At 42.8% G+C, this 16,610-nt stretch overlaps 1 protein-coding gene across 4 annotated transcripts in view; it reads left to right on the top strand.

Moving 5' to 3' along the window:
* Positions 1–16,610, top strand: part of LOC102787753 (membrane-associated phosphatidylinositol transfer protein 2-like) — a 40,292-nt gene that overhangs the window by 21,887 nt on the left and 1,795 nt on the right. The window contains exons 3-22 of one of the 4 annotated variants that reach the window (XM_035907255.2): positions 197–411; positions 1,153–1,274; positions 1,851–2,084; positions 2,202–2,537; positions 4,868–4,963; positions 7,049–7,153; positions 7,236–7,300; positions 7,513–7,584; positions 8,201–8,445; positions 9,988–10,177; positions 10,370–10,489; positions 10,678–10,892; positions 11,021–11,196; positions 11,362–11,532; positions 12,558–12,710; positions 13,628–13,792; positions 14,662–14,949; positions 15,510–15,658; positions 15,738–15,854; positions 16,136–16,252. In XM_035907255.2, the coding sequence (XP_035763148.2) occupies positions 197–411; positions 1,153–1,274; positions 1,851–2,084; positions 2,202–2,537; positions 4,868–4,963; positions 7,049–7,153; positions 7,236–7,300; positions 7,513–7,584; positions 8,201–8,445; positions 9,988–10,177; positions 10,370–10,489; positions 10,678–10,892; positions 11,021–11,196; positions 11,362–11,532; positions 12,558–12,710; positions 13,628–13,792; positions 14,662–14,949; positions 15,510–15,658; positions 15,738–15,854; positions 16,136–16,252 (3,351 nt within the window). The remainder of the gene's footprint in view (positions 1–196; positions 412–1,152; positions 1,275–1,850; positions 2,085–2,201; positions 2,538–4,867; positions 4,964–7,048; positions 7,154–7,235; positions 7,301–7,512; positions 7,585–8,200; positions 8,446–9,987; positions 10,178–10,369; positions 10,490–10,677; positions 10,893–11,020; positions 11,197–11,361; positions 11,533–12,557; positions 12,711–13,627; positions 13,793–14,661; positions 14,950–15,509; positions 15,659–15,737; positions 15,855–16,135; positions 16,253–16,610) is intronic. The other 3 variants (XM_035907256.2, XM_006789687.3, XM_006789690.3) reach the window with 3 other exon arrangements.

The raw sequence follows: 16,610 nt of genomic DNA, 5'->3' as shown, positions 1-16,610 counted from the left end.
TCACACTCTCTGCAAAAATCCCATTCATTTAGTTGTTTGTTCTCAAACATCAGTTCCAGATTTAGTGTGAAATTATTATTACTAAAAATTATTAGAATAAAAATGATCCTATGTTGTTTCATCTAACACCGCCACACTTTGTGCTTTTCTACTAATATGCAAATATGCATTTCTTCTTTCATTATTCCTCTTACAGAAGAAGAGCAGAGAAGAGAGCTGTGGTGAAGGCAGTGGGGTGGAGATCCTAGAAAACAAGCCGTATACAGATGGACCGGGCGGGACCGGCCAGTACACCCACAAGGTCTACCATATTGGCATGCACATTCCCAGCTGGTTCCGCTCTATCTTGCCCAAAGCGGCACTGAGGGTTGAAGAGGAGTCCTGGAACGCCTACCCTTACACCCGCACCAGGTGAGATTGGGTGATGTAAGGAGGCCACCTCGACACTTTTAATGCAGCATTGTGTCGATACAGGAGGATTTTCTCCTTTTGGATACAATAAAGTAACGTTAGCTTTAACCTTGACACCTCTTTAAAGCAGGGTAGTAGAAATACACAGGCTATTTTAATAGTATAAATGCTTCGTGCATGTGACATAGCTGCTGCCGGTAGATCTACATTCATTTACAGACAAAAATCTAGCCCAGGTTCTGCAGAGGATAATATTTTCTGCCATAATTGTATTCAGTGATTAATTTGATGATTCCAAGTCCATGAACAAGTTGTCAGAATATTACCAGGCAGCCCATCAGATCGGCGCATGGCCAGCAGCGCTCCCAGACAGCCAGACGTTGACAGCCCCTCACTTTCAGAGCGTCAGTCCATTTGTCTGTGTGAGGTCTGACAAACAAAGATGTGAAGGTGCTGAAAAGAGATGTGCCCTTGACTGCACACTCAGGATATTGATAGACTCCAAGTGCTGTTGACACATCTATTCAACTAGTGACAGTTTTGCTACAGATGCAGCAGATGGGTATGGCTTAAGTGTCTTTTATAATCAAAAGTAAGATGGGGTTGTCACTCATAGTAAAATAGTTCTGCTCTTGAGTTATTAATATAAAATGAGTCTCCAAATGAAGGGAGACACAAAACTCACTGGTTCTTTGTTGGGACAGTTGTTTCATTTCTTTTTTTAAATTTCTTCTCCCTTAGATACACTTGTCCCTTTGTGGAGAAGTTCTCTATTGATATTGAGACATACTACAAGCCCGACACTGGCAACCAGGCAGATGTCTTCAACATGTCAGCAGCAGAGAAAAGACAGAGGACTATTGGTGAGACCATTTGACGTCTGCCCCGAATGTCTGTGTCAACATAAAACTCAGATAATAAAATAATGTGGCTAATTTCACTTTCAAATTGCACACATACAAAGCAAGCTCAGGCTGCGTGTTGGCATATGGCCGCATTAGAGAATCAATACAGCAAGTAATGATCTCCTCATTCAGAAGCTGAAGGCGTTTTGCTGTCTGTCCTCTTGCTACTAAGATATGCAGTGGATGAGGCCCACTTGTGGTAGCTTAATGTTACAGCATCTGTTATTTTTCTCTGGTTATGAGTGTGTTTTCCCAGTGAAAACAACGCCCTGAAAGGAATGGCTCTTAGGGTACGCAGTGACTCAGTTCCACTATTGTAATTATTTAAATCACTTGTGTCTGTGTATCTTATAGTGTTAGCTGGAATTCCAGTTATAAAAAGAATTTGAAGCTGTTAAACACAAGCTCATACAAGTCAGAACTACTGCTCCACCCACTTGTGCACACACTGTAATGTAATCGCAAAGCCTCAACAACTTCCAAACACCTGAGTCCATAAATGCTTACCCTCTGAAAACGAATCGTCTTTTGCAGACCCAATTGACATAGTGACAGATCCCATCCCCACTCATGAGTACAAATCAGAGGAAGACCCGAGGCTTTACAAGTCAGCCAAGACCCAGAGGGGTCCTCTGTGGGACGACTGGATAGAAGAGTACAACAATAACCCAGGCAAGACCCCCATCATGTGTGCCTACAAGCTCTGTAAGGTGGAGTTCCGCTACTGGGGCATGCAGTCAAAGATTGAACGCTTTATTCATGATGTTGGTGAGTTGAAGGTCCCAGATGTTCGTGCATTTTTAAAAATAATTTTTCATTTTACTAATACCCTATTTAGTTACAGTGTTAGCGAGGGTTTATTGTTCTGCAACTGTTTTTCACTAGGCTTAAGAAAGGTGATGGTGCGTGCCCACCGGCAGGCCTGGTGCTGGCAGGATGAGTGGTATGGTCTGACCATAGAAGACATCAGGCAGCTGGAGCTGGAAACCCAGCTGGCCCTGGCTAGGAAGATGGCTCAGTTTAGCCAGGCGGAGGAGGCCACCGAGGCCAACGGAGGCACACAGTCTCCAGACAAAGACCAGGAGGTTAAAGAGGCAATCAGCTGTATCGAAGCTGAAGCAGTCGTTCCCAGCTCAGGAGGAGAAACTCTGCAGCCACGAGGTATACTTACCAAGCAGTGGTCCACCTCCTCCCGATCCTCCCGATCATCCAAGAGAGGAGGTGAGGAACATGCCATCTTCATGCATTTACCCTTATCACTGCTGTGTATGACTTTGTGAAGCTGGCACATCGATGTGATGTGTAAACGTCTTGATCCACCCCTCATTTCATTATTTTTGCTTCCAAAGAAGCAGGCTATTTTTTATTTATTTATTTTTTTTAAGCGGTCTTGAGCAATAGTTTTCTAGGCCTCCTGGAGAGGTTTTCTTTAGTCATTGGCTGCTCTTTCTCTCATTTTCAGTCCAGTTCTTATCTCAACTATTTTCAGAAGAATGTATTTTTGTTTGTTGAACAACTTAACACTGATTTGAGCCATTCAAGGGTAAAGGCAAACAACTCAAGGGATGAACCAATGTTGTGTCTACAGATAAGAACAAGTTTTGGATTCCATTTTCAGGCACTTCATTACTGGCAACCTGTAACAAAAGCAGTTTCTTCCTCTTCATTTAGTCGAAAAATTGCAAAGATAGCACAGTTTGACAGGCATAAAATTTTACACCAACAAGGTGTTTCCTGAATAGCTATTAGCTGAAAACTTGACATATCTCAACATGGTAAGTAATGTCCTTAAACAATCTGCGAAAGCTGGACAAGTTGAGGGGAAAAAAGAAGTGACACTACACCTAAAAAATAAAACTATCTTCAGGAGATGAACAATATCTGAAAGTCGTGTTTTTTAAAAAAAATCTAGCACAAACCAGTCACTATCAGTCCTTCCCAGAGCCCAGATTTCAACATTATTGAAGCAGTGTGGGATCATCTCGACAGAGAATGGAACAAAAGGCACCCAACATCCAAAGAAGAGCTTTGAATGTCCTGCAAGAATTCCTGAAGACTACTTATAGAAATGAAAAAGATGCCTAAGAGAGTTCTTTCTTTCGAGCTCATTAGAATTGTACAAACTCTGTTTTTGCCTTACATACGACATTTCCATGTGTGTTTTTTAGTATGTGCAAACATACATGGAAATCCTTGCACCCATTTTCCTAGTAAAATATAAAGAAACGAGGGTGCTCAAGGCTTTTGCACGGTACTGAACTCCTTCTTGTGACAACTGTATTTACATCTCATCGTGCGTTAAAGTCTTATTTGTTAAGTCTTGCATGTGACTCATTTCTGCCTTTTATATATTTATGCATGCTAACATCAAAGTCCAAATATCCTGTAAGTGAACACAGCATACTGTGATACTGTAGACTCGTCCACACTAGAAAGCTAGTATGTGAAGAATTCAGTCGGTAAGGTCAAGCTTCAAGCTGGTGCAAAGCTAAAGTAGGATTGTGTGATTCTTTGAGGTCTCATTTTTCATTTTGCACACCTGTGGTTGAATGAATTTGGGTTACAGCTGCACAGGAAGTGCAGTAATAGCGCTTCTTTTTTTTTGGGGGGGGGGGGGTTCAGCTCTGCACAAACGTACACACTAAGAGTTAACCCAAAGGTGAAGTAACCAGACTATTGAAAAACCGTGAGCTCAGACCTTTGAATTGGTGTTAATAAAGCAAACGCCCCAGAAGCAGCTTTTAAAGTGTGCAGACTCTATGTTTGTGCCTTTACTTTCCTCTGAGGCACCTGAATTTCCTTTAACTGCTCCTCAACCATATTTACTCACACCCCCTGTGTGAATCTCCCCTGGGTTATTTTTGTCAGCAACATTGATATCGCAGACTACTCATTTGAATTCACCCATCTCAAGTGTCACCCCTTCTTCAAGGTGGCACTCACTTTAGCTGCCAGATGGACCCCGCCTCTCATTGAGCCTCATTTCACCCCTATAACTGTTCCCCCTCCCTCCCTCCCTCTATTATTCCCTCCAGGGCTATTTTTAGCAACAGTGCTGACATCACAGGACAGAGGAGGCTGATGCTCCTCAGAGTGACCCTCCCTTCCAGCGCTGCTGTGTCTCTCTGCACTGACAGCTACATCTGTGCCCCTCTCTTACTGCCTCTCACAGTGACCACCTAATGATATATAATGCATAGATTGAAGACAGGTGATAGACGAGGCCTGTTTTTCCTCAGCTGGAAAAGATTTTGGTGTGTTTGGAGCTCGTTCTTGTTGCACTGGGCCCCGGTTTTTAACACACCGCCGCTTTAACACACCACCAATCAGTCCATCTGTGATGAAGTAATGCACCACAGAGACTGTTATATGTTTATGTAACACTGTGCGTGTGTCATTTATAGGGGTGGGGTGTGGGTTGTGCAATACTTGTGTGTGTGCGTGCGTGTGAAACACAGAGGCTAAAATGCACACCCCAAAATAATGGTGAATTTCTTGCTTGTGTGTTTCTATCGTTTTTTTTTCTTCTTTTTTTTGTTCCCCCCACCCAGTGAGCCCGTCACGTCACAGCATCTCCGAGTGGAGGATGCAGAGCATTGCACGAGACTCTGACGACAGCTCGGACGAGGAGTTCTTCGATGCTCACGGTAACTTGCTGCTCTGATTTGTAAAGTAAATGTGGAAACTGGGTGAAATGTTTCTAACTTGTTTGGCTCCCCTTTCTTCATTTCCTGTGAATGCGTCTCTTTAATCGCAGATCAGTTCTTAAGCTTCCCAGATACCCAGCATGCTTTGGGGCTACAGTTGAACTAGGTGGGTGTGCTGCAGCACCCGTTCTTCCTGCTGGATAAGTTTGGCCGAGAAGACACGAGCCAGGTGTCTCATCCCAGTATCACGTTCAAAAATCACAATCGTCTCTGCCCAACTTCATTCACACAGTTCACGGTGCATCAAAGAAATAAAAGAACCCCTTTGAAAAGTGTGTGTGTGTGTGTGTGTGTGTGTGTGTGTGTGATTCACAGTTTACTCAATATGATGAATGAGAATAAAATTATGCATGATGCAGTCATTGATTACACTGATACTAATTTTGCTGCATTCATTAGTTTCCACCTACCCCGAGTTTAATAGGTTGCTCGTGACACTATGAGTCGCTGGAAAACAATAACTAAAATGAATTGTGTTGACGTCTAATTATTTTTTTTTTTCATATTAACATGTGTCACAGTATTCGTGTTTATATGGATTCATTGTTTGTGTGTGTGTGTGTGTGTGTGTGTGTGTGAGAAGCAAAAGCCAGATGGCCTGCTTAAAACGTCATGATTTATGAACACTTATTTAATTATGGGTAAATAAATGAGGGCATCAGAATGAGCTTATACATGTAAGTGTTTATAAATCACATGATGGAAGTGCACAAATTAAATCTGGAAAACGACTGAGTTGGCTCAGATTGCTTCCAATTTTAGGCTTCTGTCTTTAAAGTTCTTGTGATCTTCTTGCAGTAACCATCCATCTCAAGGATTAGAAAAGTGTGTGCAAGTTTATTTTTACACTCCATTTTTTTTTTAATGCAAATGAATAAAGGAAGGAAAAAAAAAAGCTAAGGAGGTGAATTTGCCAATGATGGTACACCTGTAATCTGTCGTATTTAATTAACATGTTTTATTTAAATCATTGAAGGTTTATTAATAAAAATCTTGCAGTGGAATAAAGAAAATCTGACATTTTTTTAATCCAGTTTAACACTGGATTGCTGTTCATATTAATGAATAAATTAGAAGGTTGTTGAAGCAACTGAGGAAACAAATGAAATAAAGGACTCTGTTGATTTCGAGTCAGAAGATTTTGTGTGTTAGGAACAATGCTACAAAAACTTGCCGCAAGCCCCTGTGAGTATTCCAGCCAAATCGTTATGAAATAAAGATTGTCATTTGATTTCCTGCGTTGATGCTGTTTATTTGTAGTGTAGCTGCTGTAGAAATAAATAGGACATGATTTGATTTTAGGTCAAATCTTGATTACCCAGCTAAAGTGAACGCTGTTGGCAAAAATCGCCCCGAGAGGAATTAAAAAGGATCTGTTTGAAGTCCTTTTAAAATCACAGGTTAATGTCAGTAGATCAGCGAGACAATTCATCCATATGTGTGCATGAATTTAAGGCGCATAGTGAAATTTTTGTAGCAGGTAATCATGGAGGAAGTTGACTGTTTTTAGTTTATAGAAAATAAATTATAGTGATACAATAAATGCAAAACAACGTATACTCACTGTGTGTGGATGATCACACATGGAAACACCAAGCTTCATGTGCATTTGGGTAGGTTGTTAACTTGTAGGAAACCCTAAGAAGGTTCCTTTTCCTTCATTCCCTTATTTATTAGATCACTTTGACACTGACAGGGTTCATTTAGATAATTTTTCTTTTATTGTTCATTTTTAGCGGTTTATCTTTGTTGTTCTATTTTATTTGTTTGCACATTTATTTATTTATTTTTATATCCCATTATTTGTTGACACGCAGCAGGGTTTGTGGTTCGTGTTTAATGATGGCATTGTGTGCGTTTGATTGCGTGAATAGGTTGTCAGGGTAAGCTGCAAACAAATTGGCCTTTCTTGGGATTAATAAAGCAATCTGGCACTCTGAATCTGAACTCTTGGTGTAATAATCCATTCGAAACCCCTGAATAGTGAATACAGTTTTAACCGATCTGTTGACACCCCCCTCACAGAGGATCTCTCTGATGGAGAGGAGGTCTTCCCGAAAGAGATTGCCAAGTGGAACTCCAATGACCTCATGGACAAGATCGAAGCTGCAGAAACGGAGGAAACTCCTGGTATGATGAACACCTCTACATGGGCAGGCACAGCCCTATGACACTTGATGTTAAATGTGTGTATGTGTGTTTGTGTTTCTAGGTGAGCTGTTCAAGGAAATGACTGTTGATTATGAAAGAGCAACCAGCGAGGAAAGATTAGATGAGGTATGTGTGTCACACATTGACTCCCAATGCAAATAACACACCTATAACTCGCACTCCTCTGATGCCCATCCATGTCTGGAATAAATATCCCTTACAAGCGATCTGCTGAAAGTTTCCTTCAGGACATGATTTAATTTGAGTTTAGCTGCTAAAAAAACATATCAGGCTTTAAACTTTGGAGGATAAGAGCCTCTCTGTCCTCTTGTGTTCAGATGCGTGGCTGTCTTAGTGGCCAAGCCGATAGCTCTCCCATTCCCACCATCACGGTAACAAGGCACCAGTCAGTAAGTAAACATTTTGGCCCCAGTGCAATGTGGGGTACAACAGTTCTTCAGACACCTCCAGTCTATTAAATGCCCCTGCCCTTATCCTTGCCGTAGCCCGAACCCAAATCCATGTGTACTCCTCAACCTCTCCACCTTCTGTTCGACCCCATCCCCCCTCCTCTGTACTTAATGGAAATGTGAAGTTTTGGATTGGAAGTAAAAGACAAAACTACACATTGTGCTGTGCTAATTAGTGTGACCTTGTCGTCGGGAAGCATGGTTGTTGTTTGCTGTTAGTTGAACGGTTGTCCAGGTGAAGGTTGGCTCTGTTATGTGTCTTCATGGTTCCTCACCCCTCAGTGGCTATGAAAAGCAGTTTGCTTTGTAATTCATGTTCAAAACGATGGACGCAAAACGTTGCAAGTCGTACCTTTTGAATCGGTTAAAAAGTGATTTGATGCCCATTTTCAAGGCCTCGTTGATCTCTTTTTGTTTGCTTGTTTTATCACTCACAGTAAGTATGTATTCTTTGGTCATGCTGATGAAGTAAATAAACATTTTATTGGATATTTTCCCGATAACGCGCCTTAACATTCCCGTCCATAACGCTGCTTATTAAATTTGCTGTTCTCAGGAGAGCTCTTCCCAGCAGTGTCTGCAGCCCTCCAAGATCCATGTGCTCATCTTGGTCTTGCATGGAGGGAACATCCTGGACACAGGAGGAGGCGACCAGAACAGCAAGCAGGCCGACGTCAACACAATCAGTACGGCTTTCGACACAGTCATGCGTGTTCACTATCCTGCGGCGCTGGGACGCATCGCCATCCGCTTGGTGCCCTGCCCTGCCATCTGTGCTGAGGCCTTCTCCCTAGTGTCCAAGTAAGAGCACACTCATACACACATTTCTCTGCAGGCTCAAAACCTCATGGATAATGATTGAAGGTTTGTGTGCAGTTAGGTTCATGATTTATTGGATGAAGACAGAATTCTTGTGGTTTTGCACAACCGCAGTGGAGTTTAAATCAGATAATCAAGCAAGATGTGATTGAAGTGTAGACTTTCAGCTTTTATTTAAGAGGTTTGATATAGAATTTCATTAACTGTTTAGGAATTACAGACATTTTTATACAGTTTCTAATTTTAGCTCTAAAGTAATTGGGCAAATTTACATCATTTTAAATGTAAGGATCCTAAGGCTCAGTGACTGCCTAAAGTCTAGAGCCCATATACATTTTCTGTTGAAGTGCTCTGGTGAACCTTTACTACAAACACTTGAGTTGCTGCTTGTTTAATAACTGAAAAGCTGTGCCTTTGAGCTGAGATCAGGTGACTGACTCAGCTATTGAAGAATATCATATTTCTGTACCCTGAGAAACTCTTGGGTTGCTCTTACAGTTTGCTTTGGGTCATTGTCCATTTGCACTGTGAAGAACTGTCCGATCAGTTTTGCAGCATTTGTCTGAATCTGATCAGAGAGTGTAGCTCCATACACTTCAGTTAATCCTGCAGCTCTGTCAGCGGTCACATCACCAATAAACACAAGTCCTCCGATTATACTGGCAGCCATACGTACCCATACCTTCAAACTGCCTCCACCATGTCTGACATTATGAGCTGTTTCTCTAATACTCTATATTTTCTCATCCATGTTCATGCTGGTGTCATCTATCCACAGATATTTTTATGCGGTGTAACCAGTGGTTTGCACCTTGCTGCAAATTCTCTGTATTTAAGTTCATGAAGTCTTCTTTTGATTGTAGATTTTGCCAGTGATAATTCTGCCTCCTGTGGTGGTGGTTGTTGTTTTTTGTGTTAACGATGTAAATAATTCCTCACACACTTTGGCCTTCTTCAGTGGTCTTTCAGTGTACAGGATTGTTTATTTGGCCACTCCTGAAGTTTTGTCTGTCTCTCTCTCTCTGAGAGGTTGATTTAGGTTTTTCAGCCCAATGATGGCTGATATTTATATTAACAGTTAAAAGCTTTAAAATGTAAATTCAACACTTTGAATCAACTTCAATTATGTCTTCTTCATTTATCATGACATAACAAGTGAACATGCCTCACCTGGCCTTGGAACTGCTCGTCAGTCAATTGTAAAATTAGTTTTGAGCCACTAAAAATGAGGGACTCTAAAAAAAAAATGCATCTGACTTTGTTAAACCCCTCCAATTAAACTCAAAGTGCCTTTCAGCCACATCCTGATTTGTAATTTAAAAATAACAACAAAAATTGTGTGTTTGTGGAACAAATTGTGGTTCTAACTGTATTTTAGCTCGATAGCTGTTTACTTATGATGGAAGAGGTCCAGGTGCAGCTCGTGACTCTTGTCCCCTCTTCCTGCGTTTATTTATTCTCCCGTGTGCATGCCTTGGGTTTTAAATTTTATAATTAGATTTTTATCCACTAATGTTCTCACAGCCTGAGCCCTTACAGCTACGATGAAGGTTGTCTGTCCAGCAGTCAGGACCACATCCCGCTGGCAGCCCTGCCTCTCCTCGCCACCTCTTCTCCACAGTACCAGGATGCTGTGGCCACTGTCATCTTCCGAGCCAACCAGGTGTATGCGGACTTCATAAAATCTCTGGACGGGGCTTCTTTCTCCGGCCAGGTCAGATACCGATGGGGTTTGTTGTTCTTGTATGCTGTTTAATAAAGAATTGAAGTCATTAGAGTTGAACCAGCTGTACTTTTCGGAGCCACAATATCCTTACATCCAGCGTGTAACTGCAGAAGTCTTTTAAGGTGATCCTGAACCCCACGCATATATGTAATAAATATTTTTCATCCTTTAACTCTCCAGGTTTGCCTCATTGGGGACTGTGTGGGAGGAATCTTGGGCTTTGATGCTCTGTGCAGCAGCAATCAAACAGTAAATGAGAGCCAGAACAGCAGTCGCAGGGGCAGTGTCATTAGCGTACAGGTAAGCGAGACATCCTCCAGCATTAATGAATGCACGGCGACAGTATCGGCTCATCCTAAACAGTGCCTGGAACACTCCTATGTGCACCTTTATCCTGTTTTGTTCTTCTTAATTAGCTCATTTGTTGATATTTTTTTCTTAAGGTGCTGGAAGTTTTTATGACACATTTTCATAAATTGCCCCTGCAGGACCAGGATCTTCTCTCTCCTGGCATCATTGTCAACAGCGGACACGGATCGGCGTCTCCAACCTTGGAGAGCAGTCGCCACCTCAGTCGCAGCAACATCGATATCCCACGTACCAGCGCGGGCGACGACACCAAGAGACAGCTGCCTCGGAAGAGAAGTGACTCTTCCACCTACGAGCTGGACACCATAAAGCAGCACCAGGCTTTCCTGTCCAGGTGTGTCGTCCGTGGGAGGACAAACTCTTTATGTGGAATGAACTTCTTTTGTCCTTTTGTCATGCACTGTCAGAATATGTTTTATTTTTAGTTCCAGGCACGAAAGTGACTTTGTGTTGTCCTCCCAGCTTACATTCCAGTGTCCTGCGGAACGACACAACTTCCCGAAGGTCGAGCAGTAGCACAATGCTGGATGGAGGCTCCCTGGGGAAATTTGACTTCGAAGTGTCCGACTTTTTCCTCTTTGGCTCTCCACTTGGCTTGGTACTCGCCCTGAGAAAGACTGTGATCCCCATGTTAGATGGTGAGCTTCATTTACCAGGCTTTGTACAATCTGTAAAGTGAAAGGTTTGCCCCAGATGGAAATCTGCTTATTACTATAGACACCTATAGACCAGGCTGTCATCAAAATATGCTTGAATTCTTCCCTTCCTCTTTCTTATGTCTCTGGTTTCATTTCTCCCCCTAGTGGCCCAGCTACGACCTGCCTGTCAGCAGGTTTATAATCTGTTCCACCCCGCTGATCCTTCAGCCTCCCGCCTCGAACCTCTGCTGGAGCGGAAATTTCACCTCCTCCCTCCGTTCAGCGTGCCCCGTTACCAACGCTTTCCCCTGGGAGATGGAAACTCCGCCCTGCTGGGTGAGCTCTTTTTACAGATGATAGATGAAAGGCCACGTTAATGTGAAGCTTTCAGTTTTTGTACGTCTGTCTTGGATGCGCACACACACGAATGCAAAATACCCTTTAAAAAACCCAGCAACAACCACTTAAGATCACATCACCTGATGCTTCAGATGCTGATTTTAACCCACTGTCCTTTTTCCCATGGATGCACACCATAGATGGCTTAAAGATGCCTTAGCAGCATGCGTTGAGTTCATTTACAAAGTAGACACTGCCTGAAAGAAAAATTACACGCTTTTCTACTGTTTGCGCTTCGGTATGTTTTGTGAAGGAGTTTATTAATCTCGGTGTTGTCACAGTCCCACTGGTGGTTTCTGTTTGGACTGATCTTTATAGCGGAGGATGCCTACCCTGTTTATACAATTACATGTCTGCTGTTCTCGAAGAAAACGCACACAGAATTTAATAAGATCTTTAATGAGGAGAAATTTCTTCTTTCTTTTTAAAAAAAAAAGATATCTAACATTATTGAATCAGGAACTGAGGCTTAGTAAGGATGGACACCGGGGTTAATAAAGATGTTTAATATGGTTAAGATGTTTCTTAATTACTTCAGACCAGAGTTTTTGTGTTCCCTGGTGGTCATGGCCTCCATCAGATCAGCTACCAATGACCATCTTCAGGCCTTCCAAATTTTTTATAGCGATGAAGTTTCAAAGACAATTTCAAGATCAATGTTAAGGCAAGAGAGTTCAAATGATTTCATAAATAGCATATTGCAGGCTTTTTCTAGTCTTAGAACAGGGTCATATGTCAGCTTATTGTGTCTCTGAGGAGCAGCTGTGGTCCAGGAAAAAGTGAGCTCCACTAAGGGCTCGACTCTTGTTCCTTGTTCAGTTCTTGCTTCATATGTTTTTGTCTTCCTTGTCTTCTTTCCTTCCTCCTCTCTTGGCCTCCTGTCTCCATATCCGTGTACCTTGCTCTCTACCTCTAAAACCTCCTCCCCTGACTTCTGCCCCTCCACCCACCCCCCTCTGTAGTGGAGACAGTCCAGAGCAACGCTCAGCTGCTGCTTGACAGCGGGCCTCTCCTGTCCCTTCGCTGTCAGGAGACCATCAGTGAGACCTGCATCCCTGTACCTGTGCTAAACTGGCAGGAGGGCTCCCTCAAAGCCACACCCGCCACTATGGAGTGTGTGTAGCCTCTCCCATTCACCTCTATCTGTTCCCAACCCTCATTCGCCGTATCTCTGTCGTCCCTGTGTTCGTCCCTCTCGCCATTACGTCGAGATGCTCAGATTCCAGGCCGCCTCTTACTCTCTTTGAGTATGTCCATGCTGTCATTTCAGTGTCTCCAAATACTGATAAATACATATATATTTTACCTTTTAGCATCGTGTCTTCTGGTTTACAATTTAAAAAGAAATGTAGCCAATTGGAACATCAAGTCATGGAAATACTCGAGACAAATCTGCTAAGCATCTCTTGTGGTGCTGTGTTTTGCTTTGTGCCATCACATTTTCATGACAGAGTTTGGAAGATGCAAGCGTCTGTGTTTGTGTGCTGCGGTTTTAAGGCCGGTTTCAGTGTATTTGCATCATCTCTGTAATATTAGCTGATTTGTGGTGACATAGGGGGGTTTTTTTGTTTCCTTTTTTTTTTTTTAACTGTTTTTTTTTATTTCCAAAAAAAGGTTTTGATGTGCTGCTTGTGACGTGTTTGTGCAGTGGACTTGGAGCTCTGTGTGTACATGCTAAATAGACTGAAGCCTGTGCTTCTCCTTGTGATACTAGTCAGAGGTCTTGTGATTTTACTAAATCTCTGACGTTATTTTATTTTCAAGCCATTAGAATAGGCTCTGAATTTAAAAATCACCTCCATAAGACATACTAATATTACTGTAGAAGACGTTATATTTGTGATTTTCCATTCACTGTGTGTTTAATGTCTTCATTTACCAGTCACGTGTTGATCGGTGAAGAAATGTGACCGGGGCCTCGCCGCCTGCTGTCACATTTCTCACCTGCATTCCCCCTCCTCCCCCAACCGTCACCGAGTTCCCCCTTACCTGTGTCTCTGTCTAATGGGATCTCCTTGTTTGGGCTCAATAGCGGATGTTGTTCAGTCTCATGGTGGTGTCTTCATGGACAGTTCGTACCCCTCATCCCCCGTAACGGGCCCCCTCTCCCGGGGCCAGCGGAGGGCCAGTGAGGTCAGCATTGCCAGCCAGGTCTCAGGAATGGCAGACAGTTACACTGCCACCAACATAGCCAACAGTAAGTGCTCTCAATACCAAACAGTCTCTCTTTCTCTCTTCCTTCCACTCACACAAACACTCTTCTAGTAATTCTCCCGCTTTCTCTCACTTTCAGCCCAACTTTTATCTGCTTTTATCTGTCCTACTTTCTCTTTCCAACACTCCGACATCATTTACTCTCACTCTGACTCTACACACACCCTGCTGTCCTGCAGAAACAGTCTAGTCAGCCACGTTGAGTGTCCCGCTCCTTTTTGCTCTTTTCTGCTTTGCCAGATTTGGGGTTGAAGTGAGACTCATGTAAGGTGATTTATCCATCTCCTGTTAAAACTAAGACAAGATCAGAGTCCCGGAGAAGAAACCAGCTTAGAGCCACTTTCCACTGTCTGTCTTTCTCTTATTCACTGTCTCAATGTAAACGCAATGAACGAGTGCTGCATTTAATTAATGTGGCGATGCATGTAGACACCTGTTTCCCTCAGCCATTCCTGCATTGTCAACTCCCTATTGCAGTGTTTGCTGAGATAACCGGTACTGTTTCCTCTTTGTTTGAATGTCCTTTGAATTCCTCCTCCCCCTCACCCGTTCACTTCTGTTACCAGAACATTTATTTGTGCCTCATGTTACTGCGCCTGAACACTGCTGTTCAGCCACCCACAGTATAACCCTGGAAATGTGCTTAAACTGATTACGACATGTTTCTCTTCACCAACAGCATCACTCCCCATTTACCTGAGCGGTTCCTAATATATCTTTAGGCCTTACACAGTCACAGCTCTTTTTAAAACTGTCCAAGCTGTCCTAAACTGTCACAAGTGAATTTGTATTCATCATAACATATATGGTTTCTTTATCTTTTTGTTATTTTTGCTGTTGTTCCCCCCATAGCTGAATCAAACCAGGTTAACCAATCCAAAAAATACAGTCTTTTGTCCCTACTCGCCCTATCATCACAAAACAAATTCTTCCTGAAAACTCCTCCCACGTCCCGTAAGGAAACAAAGGCTTGCCAGGCCGCAGGATCTTCTGATGCATATGTAGCGGCAGAGCTGGACGATGAGGCAGACTGTAGTGAACCTCTAAGTCCCACCGGCCAGTACGAGAACTACCGGGCAGGGCTGGACTTTGCTATATCTGATCTGGTCTCACTGGACTCCCAGGCTGAAGTGGACCAAGGTATTTTTATAAGGAAGGGAGCTACTGAAATCGGTGTGAGGCTACGGCTCTCTTCCGTGTGCTGCTCTGTTTTGTGCCACAGTCGAAAGACTCAGTGCTGCTCTTCCAAAAAGCCTCTTTGCCTCTCTTTCACTTCATTTTTCTAAAATGTAATTCACAGCGATTCAGGTGCATTCACTGTCACTGATGAGGGGTAATCCATAAATCTAGATGCTGCCGGGGCTTTTAAAATCATTCATCTTCTTTCACACGCAGACTAACACAAATAACCACCTTCAGCTGCTCATGTAATCAGCTCTAACTATCGGTTCCTGTTCTCAGCCTTTGGATTTGCTGATAATAACCATTATAAACTCCTTCCTTTCCCTCCTGTAGCTGAAGAACTGCTGGGATTGGTGATGAGTGTGGCTGAAAATTGAAATCAACTTCTTTTTTTTCTTTTTCTTTTTTTGCTATAACATCAGGGGTGTTGCACCTTTCTGTGGCACCACATACCTCATGCTGGCTCTTTGAGTTTCATCTTACGTCTCTGTACCCTATTCACTCCATTCCCATTGCAGTTGCAGCACGCTGGTGGGGCACAAAGCGGCTGGACTTTGCCCTGTACTGCCCCGATGCCCTAACAGCTTTCCCCACAGTGGCTTTACCGCACCTGTTCCATGCATCATACTGGGAGTCTACTGATGTTGTGTCTTTTCTCCTGAGGCAGGTGAGTAAACAGCAATAATGAAAGTGTTAGGACTTATTCAAAAATTCTCAGTATGAATCACTGAATTGTCCCCTTTCAGGTCATGAGGCACGAAAACTCAAGCATTCTGGAGCTCGATGGAAAAGAAGTGTCTGAATTCACCCCCTCTAAACCTCGAGAAAAGTGGCTCCGCAAGAGGACTCACGTGAAGATCAGGGTGAGCATCTTATCTGGAAACGAAGTCTGTTTCAGAGAGCTTTAACAATTTTAACAATACGATACGACAATACTCCCTTTTAAAAGGAAGTAACTGCCGTTAGGGTTGAGGGGAAGGAAACGTGACGACACTCTGGACGACAGCCAAAGATTATTAATGACCAATTCCAACCAATATGCAAAAAAAAAAAAAAATGTTGTTGGTATTTGTAGACTGTTTTTGTTTAAATAAAGATAAAGCAACACATCAGCATTTTCCCTTTGTTTCTTCTGCATTGACAGAATGTGACCGCCAACCACAGAGTGAATGACGCCGTCTTCACTGAAGATGGCCAGCAGGTCTTGACAGGCCGCTTCATGTACGGCCCTCTGGACATGGTGACTTTGGCCGGGGAGAAGGTGAACATGCTTCTGTCTTTAGGAGCTCACCTCCTGCTGTTAGAGATACCTGGGAAATCTTTTTATCCTTTTGTAAGGTCACTTCTAAGTGGATTTTAAGTCTCATACATTTGAGACATGTGCCTTATGTTTGACAAACAATCCAAAGTTCAGGTGTATATATAATGATTGCTGTGAAATTTTAGCTTCATAAATTTCAAGATATATTATTGAAACTTGGTCCGTTGACCCAGGACATCTTGAAATCTGAGCCACTGCTTGAGCACAAGTATGTCACAAACTATTCAAGATAAAAGCCTGAAGCATTCACTGGCCTTACTAGAGTATTTGCCAGTTGGCTAGTAGAGCCCTACATTTG

This window comes from Neolamprologus brichardi, chromosome 12, assembly GCF_056152115.1.
Source record: "Neolamprologus brichardi isolate AB-2024 chromosome 12, ASM5615211v1, whole genome shotgun sequence".
Lineage (NCBI taxonomy): Eukaryota > Metazoa > Chordata > Actinopteri > Cichliformes > Cichlidae > Neolamprologus > Neolamprologus brichardi.
This window is presented reverse-complemented; position numbering and strand designations above follow the sequence as displayed.